Below are 17301 nucleotides of genomic sequence, written 5' to 3'. Positions count from 1 at the left end.
ACTTTCGAGGACTTATGCATTTCCATACCGACCAGACAATCAGCCCGGGTAACTTCGTGCGCAAAATATAATAATTTCAAGAGTTGACTCGATAGATCTTATCAGACTCAAGCATGGGTTTTAATTCAGTTCTGGTACATTCTTTTAAAACTTTAATACCTAGGTAGCTACCCTACCAGATTGGTCTCGATGCTTATAGGCCATAATTAATCTATAATATTGGTTAACATTGTTAAATGCGTAGCCTAAGGCCGTGATTTGATAGTGGCTCTCAACATTACCGTTAACCGGCAGCTGCTGCACGACAAACCGTGGTTCTCCTTGCACGTTTTAAGCCATTCGCGAACCAGACATGGATTAATCGTGTGCTCCGTAATCAGACGAGCAAGGTGTTTTGCGCCTGTAAATCGCCAACCTGCTTCCTTAGTATATCAATCTGTTTTAGTACTATTTCCCTCTCGATCCTTGTCCTTTCCAATTCCATTATTAGGTTGTTCTTTGCTTCCTTTTCTTGCTCCTTTTCCGCCTGTCCTCTGCCTTCTTCTCGTCCTTAAGCCGCTTCTCCTTAAGCTTCTTAAGCTCCCTCTTATAGTTTTCCTCTTGTCTGGCAATCTCCTTGTTATGCTTATCCCGGAGCTTTGCTACGGCGTTGTCGTTTTGGTCCTTTTTGCCATTAGGACTGCGCTCTTAGGCCTTGGCTCTCTTCTCCTCAAGCTTTCGATAACGCTCTCGCAGCTTCTTAAGCAGCTTCTAGTATTGCGTCACCGAGAAATTTCCTCCAGACTCGTCACTCTTGCAGGAATATAGTGAAGTTAAGTCCACGTAAGACTTAGTATTGTCTCTAACCGGCTCTGTCGCTTCGGGAGCAGATATAAAGCTACCCTCGGACTTATTAGAGTTAGAATCGTCGGAGTAGTATTGGGGTCGGTCTCTTCTTGCTCTGATATATAGAGTCTGCGAAGCTAAGATGCGACTGCGGATAAGGCTGCCCCCAGGATGCTAGTGGCAATACTATACAGTACAGACTGCTTGGTGGTAATTAATCCTGTGAGAATCTATAGTTGGAGGCTTAATAAGCAGCGATATTGGACGTGGTCTTTCGTGGCGGTAAGGGCAGCGCTTGTTCCCGCTTTAGATATCAAAAGTTCTTGCTTCTCGGCGGATGCATTTAAGTAAACTGCCCACCGCTTAAGCGCACGATGCTAAATTCAGAGTTAGTTTTACGTGAGTTCTTCGATATGATTATCGAAGCAACCGTTAAATGCCACTTTTCGAATTATGGCCCAAGGGAAGATAACATCTCTACCGGCCGGGCACCTGGATAAACGCACCCAATAATTATTATAAAGTGGACTCTTATGCTTTAGAATCTTAAGAACCTCCTCTACTGTATCTATACTTATAGGGCAGTTCTTATTTAGAGGGCGAACCTAGGTCAGATCTAAGATAAACCGGACACTCGACTTCTTAGTGGAGCCTTTAAATTCCCAGCTGTACTTGAAGGGATTGCCATCCTAACCTACGGCAGTTGGTATTAATCCGACCTGAGGCTTTCCTTAAAGCAATAGACAAATAACAGCACTGTAGAGCGTAAGGAACTAGTTCTTTATTTTATCGGGAAACTTAGCCTCCTCTATTATCCGAGCCAGGTCTAATCCGCTGGTGCGCCACTAGTAGAGCGCATTGTTATCTAGTTTGGTCACATCAATACCGACGACTAAAGATGGCAACTCTGATTATTTGCCAACACCTCGCTCCAATTGCGTGGTCTCTACCGCGTTTAAGCCTATTTCTAGAATGTAGCAAGTTGTCTAGGCACTACACAAAGAGAACATCTGTTGTAGGATTTGTCGGCTGTCGAGCTGAGGTGGATTTAGTATCGTAGCGCAACACTGACTATTAAATGAATTCAAAGTGATCTTTCCACTTAATTATACCTGTTATTAGGGAGGCGTTGACATCGACGTCAAAACAACGGGCTTATATTGTTTCCGCAATTTTAGAGAAGTCGAGGGGCCTTTATGCCCGTGCTCGGACTCAGCTAATATATATTAGGTCCTTGCCCAGGTATTGTACTTAGTTCTTAAGTCTTATATTCGGTCACGGGTTTACTAGGTGACAAATAAATTATAACAGGTTCTTTAGAAAGTATGTTATTTACCTGGTGCTGGACCCCAAGTTAGGATCGGTGCCCCTTACTCGGCACCGATACCTCCTGTCGATTCTCTTATACATTAGGCTTCGCCGGCCAGTCGCGCCGTTGTGCTAGAGGTTTGTTTGTTATTAGCCCGGCGCAGATCGGGTTCAACCTGGGAGTGGGACTGAGCAACAGAAGCCTTTTTGCGCGCGGTTGATCGTTCCAGGGCAGGAAGACAAGGGCTATCGGTCGGCGATCTCAGTAAAGGTGGAGTATTTGCGCTGCGTCTAGAAAGCGTAATAACGGTATAAACCTACTTCGCCACGCTATTATAAGGCGCAGTGACCATTTAAGGAATAGCGTGTTATCTGACTAAGCCCCGAGCGAGTTTCCTTCGCGCCTTCGCGACTGCTGTGCTTAAGGCCTTTCCTATCTATAGCTCAACTTTTAAAAAGTCAGCTTTAAGCTGTTAAAGCTAATCCTATTAAGGATGAACTCGATTCGTTTCGCGATACGTTAAAGTCGATATTTCCCGATGCAATTGCTTAAGGACGACTGCTCTCTTTTAAGGACCTTGCTGCTAGTTCAGGTTCCCAGGTGGGAAGTAGTAGCAGAAGGAAGACCGAGAGTTGTATAGTCGGATAAAGCTAGTACTGTAGTCGCTAGAAGGGACAATAAGGGTGTTGCAAGAAACGCGAGTGCGGACTTGCGAGAGCTTAGCTCCAGCAAATGTGCTTGACTAAGTCGTCTTGCATGGCTATTGGGCCCGTGCCTATGCCCTCCGGCTCGGACAGCAATTAACAAGTACATCCCGCATGTCTAGCAAGGCAACTACTCTAACTCCCCTACGTCTTTCCTGAATAGCACTATAGCATCTTAGACGAAGATTAGTTTCCTATTAACGGTCCGCTCATTTCAATTTTCGCACCCGACGCAAGCCAGCGCTGCTTCTCTGCTCTGCCGTTGCAGGGCGCCCGACAGCTACAGCACCCCCTGTACTACGACGCTGCTAGGGACACTTATTCTGTCTAAGGACCCTTGTTCTAGGACTTCTATCCTAGAACGGTTGCCCAAGGACCTATAGTATCCTATAACGATTGTCCTAGGACCTATAGTGCCCTAGGACGGCTGTCCTAGAACCCTTGGTGTTCTAGAACACCTGCTGTTCTAGAGCCCTTTTCCTAGGTCCTATCCTGTCCTCGCCCTAGTGTCCTAGGACCTATATTATGCTAGGACCTGGCTACAGCTCCAGGAGTTCGCAAATGGCAAAGTCACGTGCAGCATGAGTCAACTTGCGATTTGGCACTTGCACTGCACGATCCGCCGCCACGATCGCCGCCACGATCGCCATCCGCCCGCTTGCACGATCCGCCTGTTTGCACGATCCGCCTCCTCGCACGATCCGCCTCCTCGCACGATCCGCCTCCATGATCACCTCCACGATCGCCTCCTCGCACGATCCATTCGCTTACACGATCCGCCTCCTCGCACGATCCGCCCGCTTGCACGATCCGCCTGCCTGAAAGATTCCACCTGCTCGCACGATCCGCCTCCGGATCGTCTCCACGATCGCCTCTTCGCACGATCCATCCGCTTGCACGATTCGTCCGCTTGCACGATCCGCCCGTTTGCACGATCCGCCTCCGATCGCCTCCTCGCACGATCCATCCGCTTCCACGATTCGCCCGCTTGCACGATTCGCCTGCCTGCACGATCCGCCTGCTCGCACGATCCTTGCGCACTTGGCGCCTTTTGGTCACCGTCATCATTACTACCTATCATATTTTGGGGGCATCCCAGAGAGACGTTCATCTTGGGATGCCCTTACTAATCTTATATTGGACTAGCTTAATAGTAACAGCCAATTAGTTGCCACAAGGGATCGGGGATCCTGTTCCTGCATGATTAGAAACCAGAAAGTGTGAGTCGTCATGTGGAAAGTGCGACGGCATACATCTTATTAAGAAGGAGGGCTCTTTAGTCAGCAGAAATGCACCGGCCCAAGATTGCGTGCGCCTCTTAATAAATAACTTTGCTGGTGGTCGTCAAGACGCCTCGAAAAGGTTCGAGTCCCGCGAGGGCGAGTTTTTTTGATCCTTCTTTTAATTGATTTTTCGCCGGATCGTGAATCTGGGCCTTATTTTTGGTGGTTTGGAGCGTTGGAAGGTGTATAGGGGTGCTTCGAACGATGCGTAAGGACGTGCAACGGCGTTTAACGGCGGTCAGATATACGATCAGGTGTTAATTAGATCGTTGATGAAGTCCAAACGTCTTTTGTGCGATAACGATACGGATTTGTTGTAGTTGTTGGCGGCCATCTTGGCTAGCACGAGACGGCGAGTCTTGCGCGGGTGCGGGCTCTCGCAAGAGTTAGGTCGCGCGCGCTGGGCCTTCAAAGGCGAGAGAATTCGCATCTCTACTATCCACAACCACGAAGAAGCGCTGACAAATTTCACAAGAAAGTCCTTCGACTCTATTGCTCGCTACGACAGCTACAACCAATGCGAAGCTTCTTATAGAACACCCGCAGCCACGCCGTCCTCACTTCCGCGAGCGCGCCGCCGTGGACCAACTAGGTGTTACAACGTATACCTTTCTAATTCGACGTTCACATTAACGGAAGTTGACGAGCAGGCTGGGTTCTTTCACGTTTGTATACTGCAGTATGTAGTATTAGGAGGACATATAAGAGAAGGCTGCGACCGATTATATTGCCTCTGAATAGATATAATATCGTGGGAAATCCCTTCTCCTAATAAACAGTAACGACAGGCATCTCGTAATCTATCTTGCGCTTCCTCAAGCCAGTACTTATTCGAGTTATCGATGTGGTAATATTGTCTTCGTCCTTAAGAGGAGGGCGGTGTGTTGCAGGCTGTGCCGCCGCAGTTGTTAGGGCCGTTTGCTTCCTTATAATTCTTCACACAGGTCAAGGGGTTAGGGCAGGTGCTTGTTTATATATTTCGGGATTTAATGTAACCGCATGCGTAGAACGTTGTAGTTAAATCATATATCTTAAGAAGGTTAGCACTAAATAAGAAAGGCTCTTCTAGTTGCCATTAGACTTACTTTACTAGCTTATACGTGCTGCTTTATAGTTGTAAGTATAAAGGTCAGCACTAGAGGATAGCGCCCTATTCCTATATAATTGCCCCGCACTGCTAACATATAGCTATTACCCGCCACATATAGCGTATAATATATGTATTAGCTATAGTCTTACAGTCTTAGCGAAGTGCAAATATTAACCCACAGCTTAAGCGAGAAGTAACCAGCAGTAATAGCTCTTAAGCTTTTTATTCCGCCCTGCATCTATAAGCCGCCTTATTATCTTCATCCTCCGCCTCTTTATAAGCTACTGCGGATTTAGATACATAGACCACTAGAGTCTATACAGAAGCTTCTTCCTAACGTATCTTGGCACCGGGTTAGCCCCTTTCCGCAGTCAGCGGGGCGGACTCTTGCAAGCCTTACACACCAGGCGCTATATAGAGAGAACGACCTTTAGTCTTCCAAAGGCGATCTGCCTGTTCAAGATAAGTATTTAGCCTGGGCAATAGATAGAAGAAGGCTATTAGAGTAAGTATGCATTGCTAAAAGACGCTGTATAGTATCGCTTAACTGATTCTTGTTACTTTAGCTATATTAACTACTACGGAGTTACCTTTAACTACCTCGTCCCAGCCAATAATCTAAACCCAGAAGTGCTGGCCATCAGTATTATACTATACCTTAGACTATAGCTGTCTTAAGACGGCTATAGTCCTAAGACAACTATAGTCTAAGGTATAGTATTAAACAAACTGTCCAACAGGCTCGTCTAGGTGGACTATTAAATGGTCCGCTTCCGGCAGTATCTAAAAGTGGGATTAAGGATATTCAGCTAGCGCAATTTCTTGAAAATTTGGACGTTTCATTCTTTACTGCAGGTTCGGCGAAAATTACAACGTAGGGCACCGACGGATACTTTACAGATTCTATTAATATTATCCGTAAGGTTGCTGCTGTAAGTATATCTTGCCTAAACATCTAGATTCTCTTAACTAATATTACTATAGCAAGAAGAGGTCTAACCCGCGTCTTTAATTACTCGCCGTTCCTGTAAGTGTTTCCCGTGTTTGTATGCTTAATTGGCGAGGACTTAGCAGGTTAAGGCTGAACATCTGACGCAGGGGGAGCACGTCCCGCCGTCACGTGCTTAGTCCTTCTTGGCCTGCGTCGGGTGACGACCTTCGTTGGCCCATTAGTAGTTTGGTTAAAATATGCTGCGGTCTTCTTTACTGGCGGGGGATATATTTTTTCCTTATACGTTAATTATCTGTGAAATAATGGAAGAAGGGATATATATAAGGGTTTCTGGACCTAGTAAAGGCTTATCTGTAGAAGTGTAGGTACAGAATCGGCCGTTACGTTGTGCTATAAACTATATGTCTGTACCATAATCTTCCTACAACTCTTAAAATTTGTTATTAAGGGTCTCTAGTCGCTTTCGGACATTTTCGTTCGCGGCTTGCTTCGACTTTAATTGTGCAAGTATTCGTATTAACTGCTCTGGAGACATAGCTGCGAATAGTGGACTATTAGCGGGCGCCCCTAACCTCTGCTATATAATATAAGGGCTAGATGTAAATTCTGTATCCTGGATAGAGGCAGAGGAATGCGTAGAGAATATAAGATCTAGTTTTCAGATTACGGTTCCAAATCTAGTCCCTGCCAACGTTAAAAATTCCAGGTCTTTGGAAACCGCCCAGTTCTAAGACAAAACTTACTGGAAATAGTACAGCTTGGAGCCAGATAGTGGCTCTATGTTCTATTCTGGGCTGTCTCCTTGTCCCGGATATAGGCCACATACGCCAAGACCTGCCAAGGCGATAAGGGTCCCATTTTCGGGCACCTGCCTGTGGCCACTTCGAGCTCGGCTGGCCCTTTAAATTAGCTGGCCGCTAAGATTTCGGCTGGCCTCTAAGAAGTCGGCTGGCCACTTAGATTGGCTGGCCGCTAAGAATTGGTTAGCTACTTATAATTTGGCGGGCCGCTAAGAATTGGTTAGCCACTTATAATTTGGATGGCCTCTTAGAACTTAACTAACCGCTCGGAATTCGGCCAGTTGAATTCTGCCGCCCAGTTCAAAAAACCCTTCACAGCGCCGAAAACGTTATCAAATATAGCTGAGCCTTAACTAAAACGCATATGAAACGGTGTGGCCTTCGAACGAAACAGAAAACGGGTTAACCCTAACCCAAATTAGAATGGTGGGGAATTCTCATCCGCATACTATTTTTGGTCAGAAGTCTAACAGGTTCCTTATACAGTTAGCCTCGCATCCTTTGCTGTTTGACCGTTAGATGCTGTGCCAGTTAGTGGACACGTGGCGGGGAAACACGCCGCAAAACACAGCTTGCAAGAACCATTTCTAGTCTCTGCGGCGCGGGCGACGGCGATCCCTATAACATGCCTGGATCTAAGATCCACCTAACCCTTCGATCCGGCTCCAGGCGTCTAGTGTACACGAGGTATAGTCCCGCACGGGGCGTAATACATACACAAAACGGTCCCATATGGGAGGCAATTCGGGAATTGGAACATACAGCCCCAGTATCTGTTTTGTGTAATGACTTTCGCGTTTCTGGTTTTCGTTTTGCCGCTTTCGAAATCGTGGATTGGTTTACCACCAATTAGATGTGAATGATTCCCATGCGGGATATTACGCCACATGCATTTTTGTCGCGCGGTTACAGATTCGCTGCGGGCCAGAGGTGGGTCAAAGTTGGTGCCTATGCGGGTTCATGCACCGTAGGGCCATATCCCGTACGGGATACACGCCCGTACCGCTAAACCCCCTATGGGATTTATTGCCATACCCCTACATACGGCACGGGAATGGCTCCTATATGCGAGAAACGCACAGGGATATGAAGCCCGTATGGTGGCAGGATTTGAGATGGGCGCTACATCACACATCCCGTACGGTGATTTAGCGCCCATGGGAGCGGTCCAGATTCCCGAGTCCTGCATCGCTCGTATAGGTCGTCACCCGTTTTCTTCCACCCGCATACAGCCGTCGTCAATACGGGACGCAAATTGCTTCCTGTAACTCCTTATACTCGAGACGGCCCCGTACGGGACAAGCTCCTCCAGATACACACACCCGTTTTCACACTCCACTCGTACACACGGTACTGCCGTGCGGCACGGAGGGCGCTACCTTTCCCCGTCCGTATGTTAACGACTCCCATACGGGACGCAGGCTAACGGCGGTCGTCACCCGAACCGGGAATTCGCTCGTTCGCATGAAACTCCCGCAAGGGCCACTTCATCGATATCTTCTGTTACCCGCACCCTGTATATCCTCCTGCGGACGATGATCCCGTACGGGGTTCGACTAGCAATGTCATCTGCTCCCGTAGGGCGGTTGTCACCCGAACCGCGTAAGGGCCCCTTCTCCGCCACATAGGGACCAGTACGAGCTGTGTACCATTCTAAAGTTGGGATCATGGGGGCTGGTACGACATCCGTACCGTTCCTAAGGGCGTACCATTACGAAGAACGCCTATATAGGGACCAGTACGAGCTTTGTACCATTCTAAAGTTGGGATCATAGGGGCTAGTACGACATCCGTACCGTTCCTAAGGACGTACCATTACGAAGAACGGTAATGTTGAATGTCACGGTTAATGGTGGCTGAAACGATGTGACAAGGGGTGAGAATGGATACATATATGAGGCACCCCGCCCATCCATAGCCAAAAAATCAATGAAGACACAATCACTTGCTCAACAGGTTATGAGCCCGGCTCGCACGATTCAGGTTTTGAGAGATATATACCTACAGCTAAGCTTCCGCAGCAAGTGATGATCTTATGAGCGATGAAGTTAATATCTGCGAAACAGTCCAATAAGAACTCGGAACAAGACGGATCACCCTCCATCCGACGAAATCACAAACACCATAAATGTGATAGGGGTAGATATCACAGTGATAACCCCTGTGATAGGCGAATTGAAACCATGCCGAAACGGAAGGGGCGGAATCGACCCCACAACATGCGCTCTACGTCGAGCATATGAAATGACACCGACAATATAAGAAGAGGTCGGGAAAGATGTTAACTCCAATAACAAGATCGCGAATTAACCTTCTTAAACTGCAACCACTACAAAAAAAACAGCAAAATAAAACCCACCGCTGGACAAGAAAGAAAGTAAATAATATCTCTTATCTTCGGCTAGACTGTAAGTGGACTTAGGGTTAGATTTAAAGCACGCTTTTCCTGTTAACATCGGTTAGCGCAGTTAAGATTGCATTCTTTCGCCTACCTCTTAAGGAGCGTATACGCCGCGCGTTAATTATATCCTCCCGCACTAGGGCTATTAAGCACTCCCGGTTTAAATAAGAACTAGATGCCCTATTTTCTAAGGCTAGGAAGAAATATATTACTAATAATAATAATATTATATATTACAACCTCTAACTAAATAGACCTATAAGTTTCCAGGGAATTAGGTTGCAATACCTAGTTAACTGCCGATAATTTCCCTACTTTTCTAGGGCGTGTAAAAAACACTTTAAGCTATATAAGGCACTAGACGGATACTATAAGCCCCCTTCCTATTTGCCCACGCTAGGCTTATCTAATTACAGCCCTTCTATTATCTTAAGTAAACTAAGTAAAGCTTTAAGCCTTAAGCTTTTTAGCCTAGAGGCATGCTCCGCCACTTTATCTAACTACGCCACCTCTATCGCCCTAAGCCCGCTTAGCAATAAATTAGAGTTCTTTAGCGCAGAAGAGCACCTAATTTTACTATAACTAATATTATAAAGTTTAAGCAATTTAGCCTAAATATATTCTATAATACTATTCTAATATTAAACAACGCTAGTAACTAGTTTAGGTAGAACTAGAAGGTTAATAAATTTATCTAAATATCTGCTATTACTAAAGATAGAGCAACTCTACCTATAGAAGAAGAGGATATATAATAATAGCAGCACTGCTAGAAGTTCTATACGGCGATAATTGTAGTAAAGCTAATATATAATACCGCGCAATAGATTAATACTTTTAAAATCTATTAAGTTTAATCTCTTTTATAGGCGGTTAAGAAAAACTTTAAACTAGAAGGTTTAGAGATGTATATTAACCTACAGCGGCGGTATATATCCCTTATATAAGAAAAATATAGAAGTACTTAGGCCCTAAAAGCTGAAATTAGAAGGATTTACGCTAAGAAACTTCTTTTTAACCCTAATTATATTACTTCGGAAATTAAGTATATATTCTTCTTTATACACGCGCTGGGCGCTAAATATAAAGGCTTCTGTAATTATATCTTTAGGTAGATAGACCTTATTAATAATAGAAACGCAAACGGGCATATTATTAAGGCTGCACCTATATTTAACTATATTAAAGGCAAGGCAATTAAGGAAAAATATAGGAAGGGGCAGCTAGGAAAATAATTAAGTAACGTGCAGGCGCTGCCTGCTCTTACTCTAATTTGGGGGCCTGGCTAGAAGAACCTTATTCTATTATCTAATAGAACTATATACTAAATCGAGATTAATAATATTTTCTACTACTTTTTCTACTAAAAGCCCTACTATATTAAAACTAAATACTTTAAGAAAAATCTAAGGCTAAAGGGCTAAGGGAAAAATAAAAAGGGATATAAAGCAAGGGCACAGGGCTTATAAGCTAACAGTTGCAAACTGTTAAAAAGACAGCACTTTAGTAATAATAAGGATAATAATACAGGTGGCCCGAAAAACCTAAAGAAGCCTATTTTCATAGTAATAAAGGCTATAGGAGAAGATGTTAATGCGGTATTTAGGAAGGACGCTAGAAGTAATTGCGCTATACTTACCTATACCTTCGCGATAATAACTATAAGAACGCTTCTAATCCGCAACGCCTGGATTATTAATAGTAGCTGTGCCTAGTATATATATAATAACGCCTTAAAGTTTATTTAGATAGGTATATACTATAGGCCTGCACTTTAGAGCGTTAATATATTTACATCTCCCTTAGAAGTAGGTATAATAAATATAGTATATAATATACAGGGTAGAAGGAAATAGCTTATTCTTAATAATATCCTTTTTATCCTATCCGCGTATGCAAGCCTTATATCTGTGCTCCAGTTACTTAAATGCGGGGCTAAAGTTAAGTTCTTAAGTAAGGGCGCGAGTATCCGCAATAAGTTAAGTAAGAAGAGCTTATATACTGCAAGCAAATACTACAGTATTTACGCACTTAACCTATAGATAAACCTTTTTTTTCTAGCCTACTATATTAGCCTACAGTTAACCCTTTAGCATAACTAACTAGCTTACCTAAGCAATATAAACTTGCAATAGCTTAAGAAGTAAGCCTATAGTATTTAAGATATAGAGCTGCAAGAACTATATAATCCGTGCTTTTAGGGGCAAATAACCGAAAAGCTATATAACCGCTTAGGTTATAAAGGAGAATATCTAATAAAACTCCTCTATATAGACGTTGCAGGACTATTTAATAAGGGTCTTAATAGCAGTTGCTACTGGCTAACTATTATTAATAACTTAACTAGCTAAATCGAAGTTATTCCTATACTATAATAATAGGGATTTGTTATTAAATTGCTACGCTTCTTTCTTAACTATAATAAGCGCCCTAAACAAAAGTATAGATAAATATAGCTTAATTAGATTGCTAAGCAAGTAGAAGAAGAAATAAAGTTTATCCTTTTTTTTTAATTAATTTAAGCTAAGGTTATAGATATAGACCAGCACTAGCAGAATAGCGTGGCTAAAAGAGCCTATAAGATAATATATAATTAAGTTAGACCTATACTAGTATACGTAAAGCTGCCATCGAAGTTCTAGCTAGAAATAGCTTAAATAGCAGTATACCTTTCTAACTAATTGCCCTTATTAAAACTTTAGATAATACTATATTAGGTATAGTACAGCAAAAAGCCTAATTTATTATAACTAAGAGTAATTAGGTTAAGAGGGGAATACCTAATTCTATTAAAGTAAAGGAAGAAGCTAACTAAACTATAAATAAGGCTATATATCTTACTAGGCTATAAGGGAAATACTAACTACCGTATTCTACTAGAAAATAGAAGGATTATTAGGACTCTAAATACTAAATTCCGAGAAGCTCTTATAACTTCCTTTATATAAATTATATAAAATATAGGAGCTAAATAATATAGCTTACCTAAGGCAATAGCTACTGCTATAGAAGGGAGTAAGATAGTAGAGCCACTAAACTAACCGTTAGTAAGTATATAGTAAGTATCTATGCCAGCCTCTAGATATTATATATCTGCAGCAGCACTAGAGCGAGCCTTTTCTAAAATAAGTAACGAGGACTTGCAAATATTACCTTGTGCGGGCACTAAGAACCCGCAAATATTACCTTAAATAAGTAATAAAGACTTGTAAACGCTATCTCGACTAAGTAATAATAACTTAGAAAAGGGAGCGCCGTCCTAATTAAGTAATAATAACTTGCAGTTAGTTACTAAGCAGGGAGATAGGACCTTATTACCTCTTAGGAGTAATAATACTTTCGGGTTATTTTTAGATACTCTAGAAAAAGATAATCTACTACTTAATAGCGGCTAGTAATAGGACAACGCTCTATATAACTAAGCCTTAGAAGAATAGTAATAATATCTAAAACTTTAGCTTAATCGCCTAGTTTATAGAGTAAGGTAAGAAGCCTTAGAATATTACCCTAAACTTAGAATCTGCATCCTGCAGGCTGTATTAGATATATCTAATAATAGCGCAGAAGAACTCGCGCTAATAAATATACCTAAAGGTAATATACTCCTAATATTTTTAATAGTAGCTACGGAAGAAATAGAACCCTTTAAACTAAAAACTATTTACTAAGTAAAGAATAATATAAGCTGGCCTAAATAGGAGAGGGCAATACTTAAAGAAGCTAACTCGCTTAAACAGAATAAAATATAGGAGCTTGTTAACCCTTCTAGAAATTAATAGGTTCTTAGTAGTAAATAGGTTTTTAAGCTTAAGCAAGGACTATATAGAGAAGTTATCTGCTATAAAAGTAGATAGGTAGTTAAGGGCTTTACTTAAGAAGAGGGCGTTAACTATAATAAAATATTTGCCTCTATTATTAAGCTAATAAGCTATAAGGCTCTATTTATAATTGCGGCCGCCCTGGGCCTTAAGATTAAATAAATAGATATTAAAACGGCCTTTCTATACGGTAATATAGACTATAAGATTTATATTAAATAGCTATACTATATAGCGGACGGCATACTAAGGGTTTATAAACTCCGGAAAGCACTTTATAGCCTAAAGCAAGCTCTTTGCATCTAGTATTAGACCCTTATAAACTTTTTATATAGTTTTAGCTTTAAACTAATTAATGCTAACCTTAGAATCTTTATATAAAGCAATATATATATTACAGTATATATTAACAACCTTCTAATTATTAGACTAAGTATTGCAGAAATTAAAAGGATTAAAAGAGGCCTAAGAAACTATTTCCAAATAACGGACCTTAGACTATATAACTACTACCTTAGGATATCTATCTAGTAAGACTGTTAGAACAGGATACTATACCTAAGTTAAGAAGCTTATATTAATAAGGTTGTTTATTAGTTCGGAATTAATAACTACGCTCCTATTAGCACGCTAATAGAAACCTTACCACTATTAGAGAATATTTTAGAATATAACTGCCCTCTAGATTAAAAAGCAGAATACCAACGTATTATAGGATCTCTAATATATATTATGCTTAGAACTAGAGGAGATATTATATATATAGTTTCTATAGTAAGCCGGTATCTAGCAAATCCTAGGCTATAATATATAAAGCTTACTTAACGCATTTTACGGTACCTTAAAGGTATAAGGGATCTTAAACTTATATATAAAGGTTACCTCTAGATATTAAAGGGTTTTATAGACGCAGACTAGGCTAGATATTATAATATAAGATAATTAACAGCTAGATACCTATTTAATATTAGGAGCGGAGCAATTAGCTAGCAGTTTAAGCGCCAGAGCGTTGTTACTCTATTACCCTATAAAGCAGAATTTATAGAACAGATATAAGCAACTAAAAAGGCAATTTAGTTAAGAAAACTCCTTAATAAGCTAAATATAGGCTAAGGAAAAGCTGCAATAATTATATATAGTGATAACTAGAGAGCTATTACTCTATTTTTAAACCTATAGTACTACTTACGCATAAAGTATATAGAAATCTAACGTAAATAGTAAAAAGAGGTTTAAAACGCTGGAATAGTTAAACTAAAGTATGTTCTAACTATATTATAAATTGCCGATAGATTTACTAAGCCTCTTATATAAGACAGATTTAAATAGTTTTAGAAAGGGCTAGGTATTAAGTAATCTGCACGAACTATTAGCTTTAAGCAGAGGCAGAATATAGGCACCCTTTTCTTCTTTTTACTTTTAAGGTTTTTAAAGGTTTTAACAGGGTCTATTAGAGCTATAATAAATTGTCGCTAGCACTCTTCCTAGTAAAGATAGCTATTAAGTAGAAGTATTAAATATCACGGTTAATAGTAGCTGAAACGATGTAATAAGGGGTGAGAATAGATATATATATAAGGCACCCCGCCCATCTATAGCCAAAAAATTAATAAAGATATAATTACTTGCTTAATAGGTAATAGGGACCGGTACAACATCCGTACCGTTTTAAAGGGCGTACTATTACGAAAAACTATAATAGGAACTATTAAATATTATGGCAGCTGGCTAAAACAACGTAATAGGGGATAGGAATAGATATATATATATATATAAGGCGCCCCGTCTATCTATAGCTATATAGTTAACAAATATAATTACTTACTTAATAGGTTATAAGCCCGGCTTGCACGATTTAGGTTTTAAGAGATATATACCTATAGCTAAGCTTCTGCAGCAAGTAATAATTTTATAAGCGATAAAGTTAATATCTGCGAAATAGTCTAATAAGAACTTAGAATAAGATAGATTACCCTCTATCTAACGAAATTATAAACACTATAAATATAATAGGGGTAGATATTATAGTAATAACCTCTATAATAGGCGAATTAAAACTATACTAAAACGGAAAAGGCGGAATTAACCTAATAATATGCGCTCTATATTAAGTATATAAAATAACACTAAGAATATAAAAAGAGGTTAGGAAAGATATTAACTCTAATAATAAAATCGCGAATTAACCTTCTTAAACTATAACTACTATAAAAGAAATAGCGAAATAAAACCTACCGCTAGATAAGAGAGGAAGTAAATAATATTTTTTATCTTCGGCTAGACTGTAAGTAGACTTAGGGTTAGATTTAAAGCATGCTTTTCCTGTTAATATTAGTTGGCACAGTTAAAATTGTATTCTTTCGCCTACCTCTTAAGAAGCGTATACACCGCGCGTTAATTATATCCTTCCGCACTAGGGCTATTAAGCACTCCTGGTTTAAATAAGAACTAGACGCCCTATTTTCTAAGGCTAAAAAGAAATATATTACTAATAATAATAATATTACGCGTTATAACCTCTAACTAAATAGACCCACGAGTTTCTAGGGAATTAGGTTATAATACCCGGTTAATTGCTAACAATTTCCCTACTTTTTTAGAGCATATAAAAAACACTTTAAGCTATATAAAGCACTAGATAGAGACTATAAGCCCCCTTTCTATTCGCCTATACTAGACTTATCTAATTACAGCCCTTCTATTATCTTAAGCAAACTAAGTAAAGCTTTAAGTTTTAAGCTTTTTAGCCTAGAGGCACGCTCCGCTACCTTATTTAACTACGCTACCTCTATTGCCCTAAGCTCGCTTAGTAATAAATTAGAGTTCTTTAGCGCAGAGGAGCACCTAATTTTACTATAACCGATATTATAAAGTTTAAGTAATTTAGCCTAAATACGTTCTATAATACTATTCTAATATTAGATAATACTAGTAACTAGTTTAAGTAGAACTAGAAGGTTAATAAATTTATCTAAATATCTGCTATTACCGAAGACGGAGCAACTCTATCTATAGAAGAAGAGAATATATAATAATAGCAGCACCGCCAGAAGTTCTATATAGCAATAATTATAGTAAAGCTAATATATAATACCGCGCAATAGATTAATACTTTTAAAATCTATTAAGTTTAATCTCTTTTATAGGCAGTTAAGAAGAACTTTAAACTAGAAGGTTTAGAGATATATATTAACCTATAGCGGCGGTATATATCCCTTATATAAGAAAAATATAGGAGCACTTAGGCCCTAGAAGCTAAACCTAGAAGCTAAAATTAGAAGGATTTACGCTAAGAAACTTCTTTTTAATTCTAATTATATTACTTTAGAGATTAAGCGTATATTCTTCTTTATATACGCGCTGGGCGCTAAATATAAAGGCTTCTGTAATTATATCTTTAGGTAGATAGACCTTATTAATAATAGAGACGTAAATAGGTATATTATTAAGGCTGCACCTATATTTAACTATATTAAAGGCAAGGTAATTAAGAAAGAATATAGGAAGAGATAGCTAGGAAAATAATTAAGTAAGGTGCAGGCGCTTCCTACTTTTACTCTAATTTAGGGGCCTGGCTAGAAGAAATTTATTCTGTTATCTAATAGAACTATATACTAAATCGAGATTAATAATATTTCCTACTGCTTTTTCTGCTAAAAACTCTACTATATTAAAACTAAGTGCTTTAAGAAAAATCTAAGGCTAAAGGGCTAAGGGAAAGATAAAAAGGGATATAAGGTAAGGGTATAGGGCTTGCAAGCTAATAGTCGGAAACTATTAAAAAGATAGTACTCTACTAATAATAAGAATAATAATACAGGTGGCCTAAAAAACCTAAAAAAGCCTACCTTTATAGTAATAAAGGCTATAGAAGAAGATATTAATACAGTATTTAGGAAGGATATTAGAAGTAATTGCGCCGTAATTACCTATACCCTCGCGATAATAACTATAAGAACGCTTCTAATTCGCGACGCCTGGATTATTAATAGTGGCTATACCTAGCATATATATAACAACGCCTTAAAGTTTATTTAGATAGGTATATATTATAGGCCTGCACTTTAGAGCGTTAATATATCTATATCTTTCTTAGGAGTAGGTATAATAAATATACTA

The 17301-nt window shown here is 40.0% G+C and overlaps 1 protein-coding gene across 1 annotated transcript; it reads left to right on the top strand.

Annotated features, from left to right (window-relative positions):
• Positions 1-3419: 3419 nt before the first annotated feature.
• Positions 3420-3968, top strand: BDZ99DRAFT_525657 (uncharacterized protein; the record flags this gene model as incomplete). The annotated part of the gene is made up of 1 exon (XM_033726020.1): positions 3420-3968. One exon carries the CDS (start codon positions 3420-3422, stop codon positions 3966-3968), a length of 549 nt encoding a protein of 182 aa, XP_033571414.1.
• Between the last annotated feature and the right edge of the window lie 13333 nt (positions 3969-17301).

The sequence above is a fragment of the Mytilinidion resinicola genome, assembly GCF_010093595.1.
Source record: "Mytilinidion resinicola strain CBS 304.34 unplaced genomic scaffold BDZ99scaffold_22, whole genome shotgun sequence".
NCBI classification, from domain to species: Eukaryota; Fungi; Ascomycota; class Dothideomycetes; order Mytilinidiales; family Mytilinidiaceae; genus Mytilinidion; species Mytilinidion resinicola.
The sequence above is the reverse complement of the archived record's forward strand: the minus strand, read 5'-3'. Positions and strand labels throughout refer to the sequence as shown.